Source organism: Pseudonaja textilis, chromosome 1, assembly GCF_049901715.1.
Source record: "Pseudonaja textilis isolate UNSWEBS1 chromosome 1, rPseTex1.2, whole genome shotgun sequence".
Taxonomy (NCBI): Eukaryota; Metazoa; Chordata; class Lepidosauria; order Squamata; family Elapidae; genus Pseudonaja; species Pseudonaja textilis.
Window position 1 is genome coordinate 122,335,002 of NC_141990.1, and position 20,888 is coordinate 122,355,889.

A 20,888-nucleotide genomic window follows, 5' to 3' on the forward strand; every position below is an offset into this window, starting at 1 on the left:
GTTTTTCAAAAGGTTTTGAGTAAAGGGGAACATAAAGTCCCCTTTTCAAGGGCAAAATATAATTTTGTAAATGTGAGCCAATGATTACCTAAGGGAGAAATCTGAAGTGTTGACTGGAAACAGATGTTGCATGTCAACAATATTGCTAATTATCTGCCATGGCACGTTCATTATGTAAAAACACTCAAGTTACTTCCTCTTTGTGGAAGCAAGTATTGAAATAGTATCTTTGAAGATAAAGTTGCAATGAATCCATTGCCAAGTTAACCATTTGTAAATAAAAAGCTTATTAATATCTGATTTATTCTTTTTTTATTTAAAACACTTTTTATTGCCTTCCCCTGTAAATTCCATGGTTTGCAGAGTCTAAAGAATAGCAGAGTTCTCTTCTGTATATGAGCTCCTCACGCACCCTGTCCCCAGGATTAGTTTAGTTTACTTTATTATCATTGCACCTCGTACAATGAAATTAAATACCATCTTCAGTGTACATTGTGACTATGAAAATAAACACAAACACACATTCTTCACATTTAGATAACAGATAACAGATAATCAGAGTTGGAAAGGACCTTATAGGTAATCTACTCCAACACCCCACCCAAGCGGGAGACCCTACACCATTTCCGACAGATCGCAGTCCAATCTCTTCTTGAAGGTCTCAAGTGATGGTGCTCCCACAACTTCTAACAGGAAGCTGTTCCATTAGTTGATTGTTCTCACTGTCAGAAAGTTTCTCTTCTACACATTCTATACATTGAATTGAAAACCCCTGATATTGCATTAATATTGCACTAAACACAGGCATGATATTCCCCTCTGAAAAAAAAAAACCTGAAAAGTAGCCAGGGGTGCCTTTTCCTTCCGACCTTGCCCTCCTCCCCAAATCTAATCATTCCCCCCCCCCACACTGCCGACAGGACCCTGGAGGCACCAGATCCTAATTATCAACGGCGGGAAGGGAGTAAAAAAAGAAAGGGGAAAAAATTCAGAATTGTTAATCAAGGGAGCTCCGGTTCCAGTCGCCGCTCCAAGCTCTTTTTTTTCCCCTCCATTCCCTTTTTCCCGCAGGGGAATTTTCCGGTAAATGAACATTGCTTTCACTCTCCGGAGGGAGCCGCAGCCGTCTGGCTCTTTCCACACCTCCGCTTCCCCGGTGGCAACATACAGTCATCCTTGTACCTTAGCTGAATAGCTCTGACCATTCACAACAAAGTCACACTTATCTCCGGGGTGTGGGGGGGAGACACACTCCATTAGAAGAAAAAGAAAGGGAAAGAGGCAAAACTTTGCAATGAGGTTCGCTTCCTTCCCGCATTCGGTCCCACGTCTCCACCACCCACCCCGCGTGCGCTCTTTCGGGGCCGGCCAAGAGACCCGCGCCACGCACCAAGAAATCGCACACACAACAACACATATACACCCTTCCTTTCCAGCCGGTGGTGTGGATCAACTCTGGAGCTGGGCAGCCGCTTCCCTGCTCCTGACTCAGGGGGCCTCCGAGGGGAGGGGAAGGAGGAGAAGAAGGGGGGAAAGGGGGGGGCGATGAAAAATCAGAATTCCGATTTTAGTCGGAAGAATATCATGTATGTATACAGTAAATACATTATACACTATACATTAGATTATTCTGCGGGCAGAGCAGATGGGCCCAGTTATGGAAAGAAGTAAAACAATCCCATTCTGCCTTTGGGCCAGAACACATGGCCGATTGATCCATTAGGCGCAACACCCAGATCCTACGAAAATGTCTTCACATTTTTTTAATCCGAAAGAATAAAAATAAAATTCCCTCAACTACTCAAACCAGAATTGATTTGTACAAATGAGTTAGACTGTGGGACTTCAGAAGTAATGGGCCCCGAAAGGTCCACTAAATTGAGGTTCTACTGTGTTTTCATTACCTGAGGTGATTGAGCAGGGGTTGAAGTCTCTCATCAGTTTGTACCATAGGCAGGGATCGTGCTGTTAGCTAAAAATGAACAAATACAAAAGGTCACTGAGGAGCAATAATGAACACACACACACACAGACACACACCAGATGTGTACAGCGTTATCCATGAGACAGAGAACTTAATTCCTAACTCATCAACCTGATACAGAGCATCAGCTTTTCACTATGCCTTTTATCTTCACTCTCTTTCCTGCTGATCTTGTCCTCAAGAAACAACAGACAGTATTGCTTTTCTGTCATTGTTACTATAACTCCCTCATGAAAGTTGGCCTGGGACTGAAATAATTTGTCTGTTACATCCCGTATAAGCATCTTTGTTTACCATTGATGCAAACAACAATATGAATTGTTAGTACTCAGTAATGTATGATGGACCAGACTGATACTTAATAAATTGGATTTGGACTACATATTAGTACAAATCCTTACCAGTCACATCAGTAAAGATGGATAAAAGAGATGCATCTGGTTGATTGATTTCAATACAAGTATGTTGTGCTTTCCAATGCTGATCGGGATTGTCTGATTAATAACAAGACAAACAAAGGACAAGCTTGACTATTAACCACTTTCTTTGATAACTGACAACCCCATATTTTATTATGTATTTTGCTCCAAACAAGAATAAAAACGCAGGGTCCTGGAACAATATTTCTGCATTTCACACTGCTCATGTCAAGATATACACCATGTCTGTTAAAAAGTCAGAGATTCAGAAAATCACAAGAGAGACTACTGCATCAGCACCAAATCCTGTTAAGCAGCAATTATGATAATGAGCTGTCATGTTTCAGTGTGATTTCTTTTTTTGTTAAATGCAAAGAAAAATAATACATAAAAATGCAGTTGAATTATTTGCATTCAGTTATTTCAAATCTTTCTTCACTCAGAAGATAAAAAATACACAATGCTACAAAATTGGTGGATTTCTCCCACCACTACAAATTATAAAGTACAGGATTGGGGTGGCGGAAGGGGATTTAAAGCACTTCCTCTTCTAGTTGTTCTTCCAGATTTTTTTTGTCATTGTTGTTGTTGTTCAGGTCATTTTTATTTCCTGCCTCATAAACACAGAATGGTCTCAGAATTTTACCCACAGATCCTTTTAGATATTCTGTGTCACATACTTCTGCTTTATTCAAACTGGAGCAAAAAAGCCTTTGCCAAACTCACACCCACCTACAAATCATGCTGGTTTTTAATGTTCAGCACCTTAGCTGGCACAAGTGGCTTGGGGCAATCGGAGTTGAGGTAAATCACAATTGCAAGACTCTAAACTGGAGCCAACTCATATCCAAGCATGCGCTAAACATTCTACTCTCTTATACAAGGGTTACTTCAGCATATACCACTTTTCAGCTTTCAGCTCTTGCAAAAAAAATTCCATAGTTCACTTTATCATGTAGTTTCTTTAAGTCAACAATATGTGATACATTTTCTTTCTCACATGCATATATTTTTCAGTGTGTGTGTATACATATACATACATATACATATATACATATATACATATACATACATACATACATACATACATACATATATAATTTGCTATTACAATAAGATGTTAGGGATGGAAAAAAATGCAAGTCCCTCTGAATTTCTTGGAAGGATGGTAGTATCTCCCATATCAGAAAGCATTAAGGAAAAAAGAAAAAAAAACCAGATAAATTTAATTATACAGAAAACCTAGAAAGAAATGCAGACTTTGCAATGGGAATGTGCTAATCAAGTCTATGTCTCTGTGTGAGTGTGTGAGAGAGAGCACATGTGCATAGACACATGCCTAACTTATATATGAGGTTGCACTGTTGAAATTAATTTGCCTGCATGTAATGCTTGATAAAAATATACAGTTTTCTATGTATGTTTACAAATTATATCTTCACAATTCATGCTCCAGGCTTAAAATTAAAAAAAAAACATATAGTACTTTTGCTCAACAGTTAATATGCAATTTGAAATAGGTCACACTGAGTGATTGTTTGGCATGTAATACCAAAAAACGATTGATCAAGAAACAACTACTTTGTTAATGTTGAAGCCAAATGTCACAATGCAAATGTTATGCAACCAGGGAAATCAATATTAGACCATGGTTTTGAATGCTGGTATGCTGCTACAACTAGATAGTTGACATTTCAATGCTGATCCATTTTTAGAATTTGATTTCAACCTTTAAGACCTTTTTGTTCTTGAGAAATACTGAAAATTAACCACTAGAAAAAAGCTATATTTTAAGGCTGTACATTTCTAGATACTGGTGCTCAACTTCCATACTAATAAAAGTAATAGTATTCTCCTTTAAAGAATTGGTTTGGGTTTTTTTTAAAGGAAAACCAGGATCTTTTATTATGAAGATAAATCAGATGGTTGAATAAGCAGCTTTAATACAAAGTTAAGAAGTATTCAAGCTTTGGTTTCTGCTGTCATTTCACAAAAAATATCAGCTGTCTGGAATGTATAAGTATAATCTCAAAATCTCTCTTTAATCCAGAGAGAATTTTCAGCAATTTGGATTCCAAATCCAACTGCCATTTCCTCATGCCTCCCATTGTGAGCATGGTGTCAGTTTGTCATTCCCTTTCAAATTCCTTAATTTTCTGATTGAGTGGCTGGCTCCTATATTAACAAAGAAAAGAAAATCAATGCATTTAAACTTTCTACAAATGCAAATCCGAACAGAAGCATAAGTACTGAGACAGAATTACTTATAGTAGCCTATGTGAGAATATTACTATTTATAATTTAATGATGACTGAGTATTTCAAAATAAAGGCTTAATTCCTAGTGGGCTTGATATTTGAGCCTAAGTAAATCAGCAAAAAGTTCCTCCTTGTCCTGCATTAGTAGATTTGGAACACAATTACTTCACAGACCCAATATAAAACTGCAATATGAAACCCACCCACAGAACAACCTACAGGAGAAATCTCATTATGAACAAAAATTGCATTCCATTATTATATTTCCATGTCACTCTTAACATGCTGCAAACCAATTTATGAATTAACATTCTGGGCTGTACCCATTGCTTTTCCTTCCAATCTGAAAAACACTTACAAAGCTTGCTGTTTTATAACTCTATTTAATTCTAATAAAATTATTCTTTGGGGTTTTTTATTTTAAAGTAGCTGTAAACACATTTCCTTAGAGCTTTAATTTTAAAAAACATTTTCATTGCAAAGTGTTTTTTCCCCTACAATTGAGTTTATGATTATTCTTGCCATGTTTTCAAAACTGCTGTCTACTTGCTGTAGCTTACAGTTGCTAAAATTTCATTTAGCTTGTGATAAGACAGGGAGGAGGGAGAGAGGAAGGAAAGAAGAAAGGATAGATTAAGTATATACATTTAAGATTAATTGCAATTTTCTAAAAATGGTATTAAATAAAGTAAATGCATGTAATTCAGGCTCCAGATTATTTTTTCTAATGAAGAATTTTGTAAGGAAAATTCTTAGAAATATCGTAAAGATATTTATGAACCATAAATTCACACATAGAAATTCTATTAGTAGCACTGTCTCTGATTGTACTTGATTCATGGCTTTCCCCACATTCACTCTGTAGCTGTCCCTTCATCCTAGTAATTAATGTTGAGGCAACATGTATTCTGAATTTGCAACACAAGTCCAAGCTTAATTACATACTTAATTACATACTAACTACATACTTAATTACATACTCAGCACACACTTTTTGACTCATTCAGGTGTTTATACGAACACATGGACAACTCATAAGTAGAGGAAGAAGGATGCTCTCTACAATGATCAGTCCTTTATCCCCCAACCTCAACGTTTAGTTCAGGAGCTAGCTAAAGGGAGCTGTACTTGAATTAGCTTGAACACAGTGCACAGTTACCAGCAATGTAAGGTCTCTTATTAGGATGAAAATGGCAGTCCACATTCAATCATATAGAACTATAGCTTTCCTTTTAAGACAACCTGTGTGTGTGTGTGTGTGTGTGTGTGTGTGTGTGTGTGTGTGTGTGTAAATGGATAGAGGATGGAGAGAGTAGGAATGTATCCGAAACAAGACACCATAATCATCTTTATAAAGTCCTAATGGGAAAGTGGAAGAGTTGGATATGTGATAGTAGAAGAAAAGCTGTTAGCATTAAAACAAAATTGAAATGGTAATAGCTTCTTGGGTACTGGAAAGCAAGTTCCATTTAGGGTAGGAAGCCTTTGTCTTGAATGATCCTGTGTAAATTAGGCCAGACTATTTGAATAAACTGTAATTCTAATAATAGGGTTTTAGTCATTTGTGAATTGAACTGTAATATAATACACAAATAAATATAAGAAAAGGGAATTAATAAACTAGGTATTTTTATGAATATGCATAAAAGTTGGGAACTGTAGTAATGACAAGCCACAGTGCAGTTTACCTTCTTTTAGAAAATTATTTTTTAAAATGTATGTTTTTATGTTGGCCTTTTCTAATGTATGGTAGCTTTGCGGGAAATGATTTTTAGTTCAATCTTTTATTGCCTTGGTAGACCATTTCAGGAATTTTTTGCAATGAAAAGTAATATTAAAATACTGTAAATTAACATCTTACTGGCAGACCAGTTCTTATTTTGTAACAAGTCACTTCACTTCTGAATTCACTAACAAAGGATCAGGGTGTAAAGATTTTCAGATTCAGGAGTTGAATTTATACCTTTCATCTATTTCTATATATTTTTAGGATTTCTGAAAGCACGCATAAGTCTGCAGTCTGCTTGTCAGCAGCCCAACAGGGTCTCTGTATTGATCAACATTCAGTCACCAACTTTTCTATTCAAAATATATACCTCTGATATTAATAAAACTAGGTGTTTATTTTGTCTGAACAAAAGAATATTCTAGAATACATGGATAATTTAGAGAATGGGTGGAAAGGAAATGTCACTTCCTATTTTATTCTAAAGGAATTAAGGATGAATTCAATAAAGCATTATCAACATGTCAATTCAATAAAGCATTATCCATATCAACACTAAATTCTCTTTAAGAAAAATAATAATCTTTTACTGCAAGACAGAGCTTTTAGAGAGACACTGGTACCACCAAAGCATCCCTTCTCAAAATACTGATGCAACCAAAATACTGATACAATTTTCTGTTGGGAAATCCAATGAACTGAACACCCCTGCATGAACACATATATGGAAACTGTTATGTCCTGAGAACTCTAGGAGTTCTCACTCAGGTCCACTCACTTTGTGTGGGCGTTCTTCCCCCTTTCCTCATTGGTTGGTTCTCCCCAGCAGCCAGCTATAAAAGCAGGCTGCGGGGTCCAACCAGTTGCTGATTGCTGCGAGCCAGTTCCAGGCGTGGCAAGCACGGTCAGCCCTTTATTGTTATAATAAAGTATTGTTGCACTCATGCTCTGGTTCAGCCTCTCATTGCCCAAACTTAACACTGGCGACGAGGATGGGATGGCTACCAGAAGCACCATGCAACCGCTGAGTCACTAGCCGCCGATCCGCAGCCCAGAGAGAGCGATCGGCCGGCGATAAGAGAAACGCTGATCCGCAGCCAGAGAGAGCGGTCAGCAAACAAAAAGAGCAAACAAAAAGAGCAAACGCTGATCCGCTGACAGAGAAAGCGGCCAGCAAGCGATAAGAAGCAAACGTTGATCCGCAGCCAGAGAGAGCGGTCAGAATCGAAAGTTAGAAGCGTCTGTAGCCGCTTGTTAGCCCAGCTACAGGGAAAGTGAAGCGCTGCGAGCCGCAGCCGCTCAGTATCAGGCGCGAAATTCAAACGGTTGTCATTTGAATTTCAAACCTAAAAGGTACAGCACAGCGCTGTAGCCAGTCACTGACGCCCACACAGGCGTGAATCCAAACGCCATCAACGGCTAACAGCCAAACGTGGTTAACCCAGAGAGAAAGAGAGGATTGCAAACAGCCTCTCCTGAGCTGAAATCACTTGCCCACCACGGGCACTAAAACATTGTCTGCTGCCCAGAGAGATTTTTTCCACAGGTTGTTCAACCGGTCCCAGCACCATGAGTTCCAATCCAGTCTTCCCGGCGTTCAAACCAGACGAGGAGAAGTGGGAATCGTATAAGAACCGCTTTAATCATTATATCGATGCAGTTGGCCTGGCGGATGCGGGAGAGCATCGGAAAAAATCGTATTTCCTAATCTACTGTGGAGCCACCGTCTACGATACTGCCACGGCACTCGTGGCTCCTCGTGAGTTGAAAAACGTTCCGTGGTCTGAGTTACTTGAAATTCTCACTAACCACTATTCCCCCAGGCCCTCACAGATTGCCAGGAGATTCACCTTCCGTATGAGGAAGCAATCGAGCAAGGAGACCATCAATCAATATATGGCCGCTCTCAGAACAGCAGCACTGCATTGTGGGTTTGGAACCTACCTGGAGGACATGCTCCTCGATCAATTAGTTTGCGGGGTCAAGGACCTCCACCTGCAAAGGCGCCTTCTCGCAAAAAAAGACCTCAACCTCGCACAAGCAGTCGAGGAGGCCTTGGCAGCTGAACTGGCAACAAACGCAGCCACCGAAATCCAGGGCCCAAGTGCCAAGCTGACATCACTTCCAGTCCACTCCGAGGAGGTGGTAGCAGAGGAAACCATCAGTGATGAAAACGAAGTCCACCGCCTCTCCAACGACAGATGGCCGCAGGTAGGAGCCAAACAAGAAAACATCGGCCCACCCAAGCACATCACCCTGTGCCTAGCCTGTGGGGGATCTCATCAGAGGGCCACCTGCAAGTTTAAAGGAGCCACCTGCAATAACTGCCATAAAAGGGGACACATCGCGAGAGTCTGCCAAGCCCCCCAAAGCGCAGCACAAAGGCACCCCCCCTCGCACTCGGGACCACAGAGGCAAGTATTGAACTGTCGCACGCACCACCTTGCCAAGCACACTTGCCACACTGTTAGTAAAATTTCTCTCTCCGTTTCCCTAGAAGGTAAACCGTGCCGCATGGAGGTTGACACAGGGTCAGCGCTCTCAATTATCTCGTGGAACACCCTTAAGAGGCTCCAACCTAGCCTATCCACTAGCCGGCTCCAGAGATGCCAGTTTGGCCTGAAGGACTACCAGGGAAGACCATTCCTGTAATCGGCAGAGGCAAGTTTCTTGTCAGTTTTAAAGCTTTTAAAGGTCACCTATCTCTAGTGGTAGTTAACGGCAATCTACCCACCTTATTGGGGCTCGATTGGTTTCCCCATCTCGGCCTAGGGCTAACAGGAGTCCATGCTGTCTCAACCTCAGACACTGACTCCTTATTCGCTGATTACTCAGATGTATTCAGCGAAGAGCTGGGGTGTTATAACGGTACCCCCATCTCATTCTCAGTTGACCCCAAGCAGTCCCAATCAGGCTAAAACCGCGTAGGGTCCCATTTGCTATTGGGCCAAAACTAGATGCGGAATTGGATAAACTATTAAAACAAGGGGTCATTGAGCCAACAGATTTCGCCAAGTGGGAGACGCCCATTGTCACACCCTCAAAAAGACGGTAGCCTGAGAATTTGCTCGGACTACAAGACGACAATCAATAAATTTCTACAAGTTAGCGCTTATCCTGTGCCCGTCATCCAGCACTTATTACACACATTCGAACCAGGCAGCATTTTTGCTAAATTGGACATGTCTCAAGCATATCAGCAGTTCCCTGTAGATAACCAAACAGCGGAACTCCAGACAATTGTCACTCACAGGGGTGCCTTCCGATGCAAGCGTCTCCAATTTGGCGTAAGTGTTGCCCGGGTATTTTTCAATCCCTCATGGAGCGGATTTTGCAGGGCCTCCCTGGTGTAGTACCCTACTTCGACGACATCTTAGTCTCGGCCAGGGACAGACCCCAACTCTTCCAAAGAATTCGAGCTGTGTTAGAGAGGTTCAGACAGCATGGCCTCAAGTTGAAAAAGAAAAAATGTGCCATTGCCACTAGACAGGTGGACTTTCTGGGTTATAAAATTGACGCCTCTGGCATTCACCCCTGGAGTCCAAGGTTAAGGCAATCCACGAGGCACCCACTCCAACCTCCAAAACTGAACTACAGGCGTTCTTGGGGCTATTGAACTTTTACGCATCCTTTTGCCCCATAAAGCATCAGTAGCTGAACCCCTACACAGATTACTGGATAAAAAGTCACCGTGGCACTGGGGGCACAAAGAAGACCATGCTTTTCACGCTGTCAAATCACTACTCACGTCAGAGGCGGTACTTATTCAATTCGACCCTAACCTCCCTTTAGTACTGGCAGCAGACGCCTCCCTTTTGGAATTGGGGCGGTACTAAGTCACAGGCTTCCCAATGGCGCCGAGGCTCCCATCGCCTTTTTCTCAAGGACGCTCTCTGCAACGGAGCGCAATTACAGCCAGATCGATAAGGAAGCCCTAGCAGCTGTTGCAGCCGTGAAAAATTTCACGAATTCCTCTTTGGCCATTTTTTCGAGCTGGTCACGGACCACAAACCCCTCCTGGGCCTACTAGCCGGGGACAAGCAGACCCCTCAAGTCCTCTCCCCTAGGATGACAAGGTGGACTCTCTTCCTAGCAGCCTACTCCTACAGACTTATACACCGCCCGGGTAAAACACTGTCCCACGCTGACGCACTCAGTCGCTGCCCCTTGCTGGCCCCGGCTGAAGACCCTGCTCCTGTCCACGCTATTTTCGAGATCACCCAGTTGGACCTACCCATCACTGCCCTGGACGTTGCTGCTAAAACCAAGGCAGACCAAACGCCGCCCAGGTGCTCGACTGGGTGAGGAGGGGGTGGCCGGGTGGCAATGTTGATAACAAATTCACACCTTTAAGACTCGCATGCAGGAGTTGTCCAGTCTGCAGAGCTGTCTACTATGGGGCACTCGAGTGGTCATCCCGGCCTCACTGCGTGCACCCGAGTTCTGGAAGCGTTGCACGAGGGACATCCTGGCATCGTGAGAATGAAGGCGAAGCACGCAGCTACGTGTGGTGGCCGGGTCTAGACGAGGACATTGTCAATTGGGTAAGTTCCTGCAGCATTTGCCAGGAATCCCGTCCTGCTCCCCCATTGCCACCCCTACTAGATGGGAAAGCGCCAGCGCTCCTTGGTCCAGAATTCACATCGACCTGGCCGGCCCTCTGCATGGGAAGATGTTCCTAGTGGTCGTGGACGCCTATTCCAAATGGATTGACGTAGCACAGCTATCCACGACCACCACACTAGCAATCACCAACGTGTTAACACGCCTGTTCGTAACGCACGGGCTACCCGACTCCATTGTCTCCGACAATGGCCCACAGTTCGCATCGACTGAGTTCAGCCGTTTCGCTGCCAACCTGGGTATCCGCCACATTTTCACAGCCCCATTTCATCCTGCCAGTAACGGATTGGCTGAAAGGGCCATCAGGACCACTAAAGAAGCCCTGGCAAGGTTCAACAAGGATGACTGGCACCACAAACTCTCGCGGTTCCTGATGAGCCAGCACTCAACTCCTTGTTCAGTCACCAATAAGTCCCCAGCTGAGCTCCTGATGGGCAGGCGTCTGAGGACTGTATTGGACAGACTACACCCACAATACTGCCCTGACTCTCCCCTCGCTTCCACATCGGGGGTTAGACATTTTATCTTACAGGAGCCAGTTTTCGCGAGGAACTTCGCTGGAGACCCCCTGTGGATCCCGGGCGAGATCGTAGCTATCACCGGGCCGCGGTCGTATCGGGTCAGACTGGAGGATGGCCGCGTCTGGAGAAGGCACATAGACCAACTGCGTAGACGCCTCAGCACCATCGCCAGCAGGGACCCAGAGGCACAAGACGAGGGGAGGCTTCATCCTCAGCCTCACATCCACATCACGCCCGGCGATCAGTTCACACCTACAGCCGGTTCCGAAAGCCCGAACACAGACAGCGGCGCCCAGACAGTTGACCAGCCCGATCCAGTCTACGGGAGCACATCCCCAGTGATCAACCCTACGAGCCCCGGGCAGGCCCGAACCGAGGGGCACACTGGTGACACTTTGCCGACTCTGCCTTCCCAGGCAGACCCCGGACGGACAGACGACGTTCCAGAGCTACGCCGTTCCGGGCGCCAACATAAACCTCCTGCCTACCTCAAAGACTATGCATGTTCGCATCTGGGGGGAAGGGGTGTTATGTCCTGAGAACTCTAGGAGTTCTCACTCAGGTCCACTCACTTTGTGTGGGCGTTCTTCCCCCTTTCCTCATTGGTTGGTTCTCCCCAGCAGCCAGCTATAAAAGCAGGCTGCGGGGTCCAACCAGTTGCTGATTGCTGCGAGCCAGTTCCAGGCGTGGCAAGCACGGTCAGCCCTTTATTGTTATAATAAAGTATTGTTGCACTCATGCTCTGGTTCAGCCTCTCATTGCCCAAACTTAACAGAAACACCTAGAAAAAGCTCTCAAGCAACTGTACCAAGGCCCTGGGGGACGTAGCTACCTCAAAAACTTCAAGCACAGATGCTTTGTTCACACCAAATGCATTTGAAAAGCTTTTCCTGTCATGCTTTCCATGGGACTATTACTGTAATTTTAATAGTCTATACTAAAACAACAGCTTTGTGTCACAGCAATCTAAAGGGGAACTTGCAGTTGCCGAAGTCCATCGAGTGTAAAAAATTATATGTGCACAACAAAAAATATAATAAAATAAAAAATATTAATAAAAATACAAAATATTGTAAAAGACCCAAGACCAGAGTAAATTCGGTCAGGAGCAGGGAAGTAAATGAATAGAATCTTAGATATTTTAAAAGCCAAAAAACCCACACAAAAAACCCTGAAAAATAGCGCGCGCGCGCACACACACACACACACACACACACACACACACAAAAACCAATGCCATGGGTATCATGCAGAAAAATAAAATAGGAGGTCACTCAAAGAAGAACTCTGAAATAAACTCCTGCTTTCAGGCTATGTGGGAACATATATATGTTTCTGTCATGGCAACAATACTGTTGTCTCCGCGTTTGGTATGCCAAAATAGTCTCTATTTAAATATCAACCCAATCTGAACCTACTTTGCTTTCTTGATATCAACAATGTGCCGTTGATGGAAACATACATATCTAAAAATCTGCAAGGGCAATGTCATTTACTCTTGGGTTTAAAAAAAAAACTTCAAATATTTGACAAATAGAATTTTCAAGCCAAGAAAAAAGTTTTAAATGTTAGAGAGTTCAAAATACATTGATGCAAAGCATATTTTATTTTAGGAAGCAAGGATAAATAGGAAGATTCTTGCTAAACCAAGATAACAAGCTGTCATTTCAAAGAAAGTAAACAGTTATTAATGCACAATGTCTTATTTTGAAATTTAACAATTTTATCTCGTTGTTTCTAGCCCAAGTACCAAAACTAATCATTATTTTAAGCATAACAGAATACATATTATTTCCTCTTCATATGTAGCAAATGTAAGTAGGTTTAGAAATGTGAGCAATAATTAGATAAAGATTCAGTATGTTCTATTCCACAAATGTCTTTACTGTAGTCTTAAAATAAAAAAAAGCTTCCATCAAGAGAGATGGAACCTGCAAGTATAATAATTAAAATAGGTTCAGGAATTCCTTGTATGCAGTTTGTCACAACGAACACATTTTGTTCTGAAACTGCCTGTGTGATGGACAGTGAAGTAACACAATTTGCATTTAATAGATTTAAATAAGGCTGAATAAATCTTCACCTTTATGTGACAAGCAGTCAAGACTGACAAGTAATGGTAGGCAGGTAAAAGTAAATGAATAGAAATTTGAATTGCCCTTGCCACTTATCTTGGTCTTGTATGTCGTGAATCCAGCTCAGGAGGGAGGCATCCTGAATTTCACTATTCAGCCACTAAATGAAACTGTCTCCCTCAAAATGATAGTTCCACTATAGCAGTGATTCGTATCCTCATTTTAATTAACCTAATGGTCTATTCACCCACAATACTTGGAGGTCTTTTTCATTACCCTGAATTAACATTTTCTTTCCATTAAATATCAGATAAAAGATACCAATTGCATGCCTGGTTTACAATTCATTTAATCAGTATCATTTTTTAAAAACTCAGAAATAGCAACACTCAAAGACCAGAATGTATAATGGCCAGATTACTAATAAACCAAAAAGAACACAAAAGGAAAGAGACAGATACTGAATCTTATTATAGAATAATTTTTCGTTAACCACACTACAGTTCTAAATCCATTGTCAATATTCTAAAAGTATACAATGGTAGTGTTATTTTAGTAAATAAAGTACCGTATTATCTCAGTAGATGTGACATTAAAAAAACTCTCCGTTTTTTAATACTGTTAGTGATTGGGGACAAACCCCCAAGCAGAGTGTGCAGCAGCAGTCAAGCCAGGCAGCCAAATGAGAGAGAGACTGGGCCCAAGAGTATACACACACTGGAGACAAAAACTGTTTGCAGTTTTAAATAGTTGTTTAATTCATTCAGAGTTTAAGCAATGTCAATCAGTCCATATGTCATTATCCAATATATCCATCCAGTAACCTAGTCCATTAACTAGTCAGTACAATGTCTTTATCTTCTCCTTCCGATACCTTTCTCTTGAAGACAACGCTGAGTATGCACAGGATATCAGCTCACCAAGTAAACAGTCCTTGTGTTCAGTAGAAACGGTATCCAGCACAGTAGCCAACAAGCAAACGTCTCATACAGGAGTAAACAGCAGGCAGCAGGCAGAGAGACCAGCCAAACCAGTGACCAGGATCAGTAACCAGGAAGACCAGTAACCAGGAAGTGTTACGTTACTCTCACTGCCTTTTATTGCAGCTTGCAACCGCACCCTTAATTATCTAATTACATTGCAGTTTGGTGCTTAAAGCTACAAACACTTAAACCTAGGTTTATACATTTATTCACCCAAACCTAGTTGGTGTATCCATATACCCAACAAATACCTTTAACGATTTTTTCCTCAAAGAAAGGATATGGAACTTTTTCTAATCAAGGTTTAGATTTTTCAAGTATGATGTTAGTTCAGATTCATTATTATCTAAAAATAGTAATGTATTTTTCATCTTTGCCTCGCTTGGAGCTGTCACCCTGCTTTCCAACATTCCTTGCCATTACTTTGCACCATACTTTAAATATAAAGTAATATTTAACAATATAGTATTTAAATTAGTACTTTAAATTTGGGCTCATATGATTCAGAATAATCAAGAAGGTGCATTGAAAAATACATTAGAAACACAATATCTATCTTTTCCCTAACAGCATCTAATGCTTTCCTCCCATAACAGATAGGTTCTCATGCAACAGTGTTTTCCAACCTGGGCAGATACCAGATCTATTAACTTGAAGTCCGAGAATTCCAAAGCCAGCGCAGCTCTTTGCTGTGAAGGCTGGGAATTGCTCTGCTTAGGAAACACTGCTATGAAAATTTTCATTAGAGATATGATTTATACATATCAGACACATTTCTCTTACTGTTTATAGATAGCTCAGACTTCCCAGGGATCTATCATCATTTGCCATTTCTGATTATGGTCAAGAAAGAAGACACCACAAATTTTGTGAGTCTCTTAATATTCACATTGTTGTGTACATTATTATAAAAATATCTTGAGAAGCATAACAGATAAGGATTATGAACAAAAACCCTCAATTAAGTTGCCTTTGCTGGAATGCTCTGGTTCTGAGGAACCAAAAGGACTGTTCAGTCTGGCAATCAGCACAAAGATGAATGCGTTGTTTCAAATTTTCAAAAAGCTAGTTGAATTCCTTACTCGAAACTTCAGTGAAATAATGCTATAGCTACAAATTAAGGAGACATGTACTTGGAAATCAGAGATGTAATTCTGTCTTTCTCTGCAACTTATGAGACTGGCTAAAGTGGTAACTCACTTGATAAAGTTCAAGAAAAAATTATTATGAGCCAGCAAGCAATTTATCTCATGTGCAAGGATACATTAAGGCCATTTCTCTCGTCAAAAAAGTAAGAGTGGTAGTCCAACCAAGATAGGAATTGCCTCTTAATTTCATTGCTTCAGTACAGATATTTTAAATTAAACATCAAAAGAGTGATAATTTAAAATAAATATCAAAGTAATATAGTGTGACAAATATTAATACATTTTTGTTTGTTTCACAATTTTTATTTTTGCCATTGGTGTGAAAATTAAGTCATTCATTATAACAGTCATTGGTAAGCTGTGTATCTCAGTGCCGCAGAATACAAAGAAGAGGAGGGTTACTTGGCGGGGGAATGGACCAGATAGGCTTTAGAGATTACATCTAGTAGCATCCACCAGTGGTCCCCTGGAATGCAAGAGTGAAATTCTTCCAGCATATTTTAAAATTTAAGTAATATTTAACAATATACTTCTTTTCCAGTCCCAGGTACACCAGCTAGAGTCGGAGGATAGTCTGGATGCCAAAGTAATGTATGTATTGTATATATGTGTTGGGGAAATTTCCAGTAATTTGTTTGTGTAATGTATAAAGCCCTTGGTCTGATCCAGCATATTGCCTTTATGCTCTGGTGTTATTGCAGATGAAGGGGAATGCTGCATACATAAAGTTTTTATTGAAAACCCGCGACAATCTATTTCCTGTCCATTCAAGTTTTCCAGCATATTCTTACACATATTTATTTAGAAAGAAACTGTTATGGCATGTTCTAGACAGGTTCATAAAGCTGTAGGTTTAAATATATTTTTATATCCTTGAGCACTGCTTCATCCACTCCATTTGGCCCAGTGAGTTTTTAATAACCACAAGTTTCATTTATTTTTATGATAGGTTCAATAACCTGACTCGCAAAAGATGTTCTGTCACAGAGCAATGTTTCCAAATTGTGCTGTGGTGCTCCAGGATGCTGCAACAAGCTCACTGGGGCACTGTGGGATATTTTAGATTTTTGAGGGAAACAAAGCAATATCCAACATCTGTCGGACAATGCACGAAGTATTCGCTTGAGGTGGTTCACAGTTTTAGCCTAAGGGCCATATGAAAAAAAATGCTCTAAACCAAGAACATTTGCCACAGAGCATAATTTAGAAACCGTAATAGCTGGTCTCACACATAAAGCTAAATCAAAATTAAACAAATCACTTTATATGCAAATGAAGCCACTAGCAAAAAATAATTAAATGCTATAAACACAATTTTGATTAAAAGAAAGTATAAAACAGTTAAAATCACATCAATTAAATGAAAAGGTCTGGTTAAAAACAAGGTTTTAAATCCTTTCCTAAAAGCAGAAAGGTCACTCATTCCATATTTTCCATAAAAGGCTCTCCTGTGTGCTGGACTAATAGAACTTGAAAAGTTAGTGCATTTTTAAGAGGATTTAATATCCAGACAAGCTCGTACTGAAATACACTCTGCCTAACATAATTAAATATCAGCCACTTTTGCTTTTAAGGTCAAAAACAGAAACTGAAATTGTGCCAGGAAAATAAGTGACATCCAGGGTACAACTTTCTAATGTGCATGTAATACATTACAATATTTGTACCAATCAGCCAAAAAACACTTCTATTAGCTGTAGCTTGCAGCCTGTTCTAAAAAGATGCCCCTCACAATTTTGCAGTCAGGAATATAAGTCAGGCATGGGTGACTGGTGAATACTATCCAGCTTAGCAATGATATCAGCTAATAATTATAATTATGCAAAGTAAGCTAAACTCCAAACCAAGGACCTAGTTTCCTACTGACCTATGATGTGTCCACCTTACGGGATTTTAATGATGGTTTGTTCATGTTCATCTAACTAAAATCATGCTAGCTATTCCATGTATAAGTAAATTCCAACATTAAGCGCAAAACATTTATTTTTGTTGATAAAGACCTTTGCCTTCAACTGCAACCGTCATGGCAGGATAAATCCCATCGTGTGAAGACCTTTTCTCTCAGAAGCCTTTTGGTTTATATTTCCTGCTTTGCCTCCCTGTCTTAGTATAGGTAGTCCTTGATTTACATTTAGTGACTGTTTGAAGTTACAGCAGCACTGAAAAAGTGATTTATAGCCATTTTTCACATTTACAACCATTGTATTATCTCCATGGTTATGTGATCAAAATTCAGGTGCTTTGCAACTAGCTCATATTGATGACACTTGCAGTGTCCTGGGGTCATGTGATCTTCTGACAATGGAAATGTCAAATTCACATAACAATTGTGTTACTACCATAATTTAACTGCAGTGATCCACTTAACAGCTGTGACAAGAAAGGTTGAAAAATGGGGCACAACTTGCTTAAGAACTGTCTTCCTTGGCAACAGAAACTTTGGGCTCAATTGTGGTCATTTATCGAGGACTACCTGTATAGCCACTTGGTGCTTATTATAATCATCTATGTTCTAAGATTCTATTCAATGCCTTTACCTAATGCCTTCCCTGCTAACCCCAACATATGAGAGGGACAGGAATCCCACAGCCTGTGTGCTTTACTGGCAAGAAGAAAGTGAGGAGAGAGTAAAAATGGAATTAAAATGTACAGGGCCATCTTCTGGCTCTTGTATTTTATGTGAACATAACTAGATAAATCAGCTCCTTTCCTTTTAAGGGGTGGGGGCAGGGGTGGGCTTCAAAAATTTTAGCAACCAGTTTTCTGCCCAGTTGCTGGGTGGGTGTGGTCATGGTAGGCGTGGCCTAGTCAGCTCCTGCACCATGGCAGGGGGGTGTTTTTGTCCTGGGCTCTGGAGGTTTTCCCCGAGCCTTCAGGAGGGTGAAAACGGCCTCCCCAGGTTCTGGAGGCCCTCTGGAGGCAGGAAACAGGTCCGTTTCCGGCCTTCTGGAGCCTCCAGGAGGCCCATTTTTCACCCTCCCTGAGCTTCCGCGCAGGGCCTGCACTTACCTGGCAATCAAATCGGGAGAACCGGTTGCTAATTTTATCATTTTTAATGACTGGTTCAGCGCACCGGCAAATCCCAACCCTGGCTGGCCCTGTCCCGCCCCTCCCTTCCCAGGAATCCTCATATGGCCTGTTTTGGATGCCAGGTAAGTGCAGGGCCGAACCAGTAGCAGCCCATCCCTGGGTGGTGGGTAGTTAGACCAGAATTACAAATTTTAAATCAACTATTAAGAAAAAGAGACTGTAAGAATTCCTTTACAGCTTCAGGCAATCACATATAAAAATCAATGATAAACGAAATAAAAATACAACACACTAAAATCATGAATAGCACCTTAAAAGAATCTCACCTAAAAAGTCATAAAGCTTGAGAGGATTCATAAGGGTCTGAGGTATCTGTTGCTCAAAGATCTCAAGAGGCATCAACTATACAATCAATGAGCTTGCATATATCAAGACTACAGAAAAATAGAAAATAATATTTTATAATATAACCAGCTAGATTATTTTAGGTATTAGGTACTTATGCACTTTTAGTGTTATTGATCAGCCATTTAAATAAATTCTGTATGCCAGAAGTACATTACTAACGGAACCTAAGAAACATAAGTCAAAAGATTAAGGAAATAGTAAGGGGAAGCCTGTTTTGTATATTTTAATCAACACATATGCTGCATAAACTCAGGCAATTAGTAATCATTATAACAATGAGAAAATGGAAATTAAATCCGCACATATTACAGATTGAACAAAGGCTGTAAATTGAACAGGAAAAGGGAGCATCACAAACACATAAGTATCAATCTTTAATATCAGTATAAATCTGCGATAAAACATTCTAATAAACTATTAGAATGATAATCATCTCTAAAAAACATCTTTAGGTGCCAACTATTGTAAGTTCAAAGAACCTGAAATCTTTCAATAACACTGTTTTCTGCAAAATATTTATATAATGAGTTGGAGTAAGCCTCTCTGACTTTAATTATTCAGAGCAATTGAAAAATTATATATGATACCATACAAGTGGACTTCTGCTTAGCCAATAAAATTTCATATCATCTCTGCCAAAATCTCCATAGCCAACTCTGGAGCGCCTCCCAACTTCCAAAATTGAATTGGGTGGAAGGAAAGTGACACCATGGATACAATTGGATACAATTCTTAGATCTCAAAATTCAGATAATTATTTCTAAATGAAATACTATTAAAAAGCAAAGAATCAAGATGATGATAATGTTATCCATTCAGTCAGGTCCAACTTTTGGTGATTCTATGGACCAGGTCTCTCCATATCTTCCAATCTTATACTAAAAGAATCAAGGTCCTTATATAAAAGGGCAACATTTTAAGAAATTGAAATTTTATATAAAAGTTTTGTATATTGTTCTATTCTGAGAAAAAATATTTGATAGTAACCTTGTCATACAAGTCTTAATGATTTTGTCAATTTTTTTTTGCAAGACTATATATCTCATTGATTTGTGGTTCCCAATGACTTCTTGGTATGCACTATGTACTTTTAATTACAAAACAAAATCTGAAACCATGGTATAAAAATACCTAAACAATGAGTTATTCTTTTCATGTTTATCAGGTAAAACATTAAAAACAACTGTGGGGGTTTTTTGTAAAAAAAGATTATCCACTCTTTATAAACATATTACTACGCCAGCACATTCTAACTGTGTACTATTTTTAGCTTTATTATCTTTCTTAAATTAGTTTCACAAAAATTCCAAATCATATTTTAATATCAAAATGAAGATTCTTTAGAAATATTCTAAAATAGTATTTATTTTATTTTCACCTGCCTTGCTAAGGGAAATAGCCAAGTAATCTCTATAATTCCTTCAGTTCCATGTGTGTTAAAGAAGTTTTGAAGTCTCTAGTTTATTACAATTGACATTGCATCATAATCAACCAGCCCAACGACTACAACATGCTACAGTCATTTTCAGTTATTTTACTTCAGAAAGTCATTAGAAGCTTAATGTTAAGCTCAGTTTTTGAAATAGAACCAATGTAATGTTATAGCTAAATCAATGATAGCCCTTCTAAAAAGAATTGTGTGGTAAATCCACTTTGTTCTTTAACAGCTTGCCATCTGTGAACATTTCCACCAGTTAAAAACAAATGGTTGAC

At 40.2% G+C, this 20,888-nt stretch overlaps 1 protein-coding gene across 1 annotated transcript in view; it reads right to left on the reverse strand.

Moving 5' to 3' along the window:
• Window positions 1-20,888, reverse strand: part of PRIM2 (DNA primase subunit 2) — a 93,282-nt gene that overhangs the window by 31,012 nt on the left and 41,382 nt on the right. The window contains exon 8 of the mRNA XM_087915969.1: window positions 1,905-1,972. Within this exon, the coding sequence (XP_087772095.1) occupies window positions 1,905-1,972 (68 nt within the window). The remainder of the gene's footprint in view (window positions 1-1,904; window positions 1,973-20,888) is intronic.